General features: G+C 32.9%; 1 protein-coding gene across 1 annotated transcript in view; it reads right to left on the bottom strand.

Moving 5' to 3' along the window:
• Positions 1-1,917, bottom strand: part of LOC110455587 (WEB family protein At3g02930, chloroplastic-like) — an 18,723-nt gene that overhangs the window by 13,944 nt on the left and 2,862 nt on the right. Inside the window, exon 2 of the mRNA XM_021505782.1 lies at positions 130-227. Within this exon, the coding sequence (XP_021361457.1) occupies positions 130-194 (65 nt within the window). The 5' untranslated portion in view covers positions 195-227. The remainder of the gene's footprint in view (positions 1-129; positions 228-1,917) is intronic.

Below are 1,917 nucleotides of genomic sequence, written 5' to 3'. Positions count from 1 at the left end.
AGATAGTTTTAGACCAAAGATCATTTCATGATCCTGGGGCCAGGACTATAGGCCCTGGATTTAGACTTAAATACTTAACAATTTGTCTTACGATAACTGAGGTTGTACGCTCAGATAAGTTATGCTTACTCGTCCTGAGAGCCGGAAACTTCCTCCCATCCATCGTCCTCGAAGTTCCTAAACACAGACTTCATCTTCTCTATACTTTTGTTGAGAGACTTCTGGTACTGTGACATAAAACAAATATTTGTAAACACACAACTGAACTCAATAACTGGTTATACAGAGTCTTCACAGCACAGAGATATACAAGGATTTCTAACAGTATATTTTCAATTGTCAATATACAACTGAACTAATGGTTATACAGTGCCTTCACACCACAGAGATATACAAGGATTTTGAACACAATATTTTCAATTGTCATGTTGGTACATACACACATACTGCATTAAATGTGCCGCCTAATAAACAGGTCTGCACACTATATTGGCACGATAATTGGGTAAATAAAGTAACTGTTCACTTCTTATGGTTTTGTTTCAGTAAGGCAATGATAAATCAACATATTCAAAAAATTATCAAAGTGAACATAACAACCAGGTCTATAATAACAGAAGCGATCCCTTAACAAACTCCAATGTGATATGGTGTAAATAATGTTAATCACCTCTAGTAAAACTAGGTCACTTCACCTTCAGTATCATAGGCACTAAATAAGTATTGGGCATTTCTTTTGGTGTACATGTTCATAAAAAAACACCAGGAGTGTGATTTATAAAAGTGAACAATTAGAGCCACAGGGTCAAATAATCTTAATTGAACATATTAATTTGTTATCTGGCCTGATATTTAAAACTTAATTGCTAAACTAAAAAATTCCTTTATAAATTTGAATGAGAAGAGAAGTCTTATTATAGCTTTACATGAGTAGGGAAGTCAGCTAATTACTTGAATACAAGAATTTATAAAATGTATTGTTATCACAAAATATGTTAATCTTTTTGTTATGAAACATTTAAAATAGTATTCAATATGATTTCTGTTTAAACAAATGACCATTCCAACAGGGCCTAGCACTAAAATATTTCCCCACCTATAAATGTTAAGGAAATAAACATATTTTGATACATGTACATAAAGGTTTTTAGGAGTAACTATATAAAAATACAAGGTTGACAAAAATCACATATGTATAGGTACAAAGATTATCACTCCCACTACCAGGTAGAAATATAACACCAAAACCCCCGTGTATACATAAAACATGAAATAAGGCAACAAAAGCAGAAATCAACCTAATGGAATTTCAGAAAATTTGCAACATGAAAAAGCCCTGACACCAAGAATGTATAACAAGGCTATTTCCGGGTCAGCTGATGTTCTCAAGTATAGGTAGATTATTTCAGATAATCCTTTCTGTTAAGATTTCCAAATATTCTTTAGTTTCTGTTTATAAACTCTACAAGCATAGTTCTTCAACCAATGTGGAGATCTGACAGCAATGTTTGACAGTTATAGAAATTTAAGACATTATTTTTAAGACAATGAGAAATGAAAAAGAAAACATCCTTAGCCATGCAAGAATAAGTGTACAAGAGCTGAAACCACGCCATTACAGTCACAGATACAACATTGGCACAAACAAAACTGTTGACAAAATATACAAAACTATTTAAATATTTCAACATGCTATTAAAATGTGACACAAAAAATTACATAAAACTCAAACCCAAAGCATTCTGGGTATTATGTACCCCCGTAGTATCACCCTGAGTCAGTATGATCAGTTGGTATGAAGGATGATGGGTAAGAGAGATCTGACATTGGCCACATAACTCTTTCTGACATAACACAAATATCTGACAACAGGATGTGAGAAGATGTCATAGTTTGTTAGTGTTTTTATGTCATGTC

The sequence above is a fragment of the Mizuhopecten yessoensis genome, unplaced genomic scaffold (genome assembly GCF_002113885.1).
Source record: "Mizuhopecten yessoensis strain PY_sf001 unplaced genomic scaffold, ASM211388v2 scaffold8305, whole genome shotgun sequence".
Classification (NCBI taxonomy): Eukaryota; Metazoa; Mollusca; class Bivalvia; order Pectinida; family Pectinidae; genus Mizuhopecten; species Mizuhopecten yessoensis.
The sequence above is the reverse complement of the archived record's forward strand: the minus strand, read 5'-3'. Positions and strand labels throughout refer to the sequence as shown.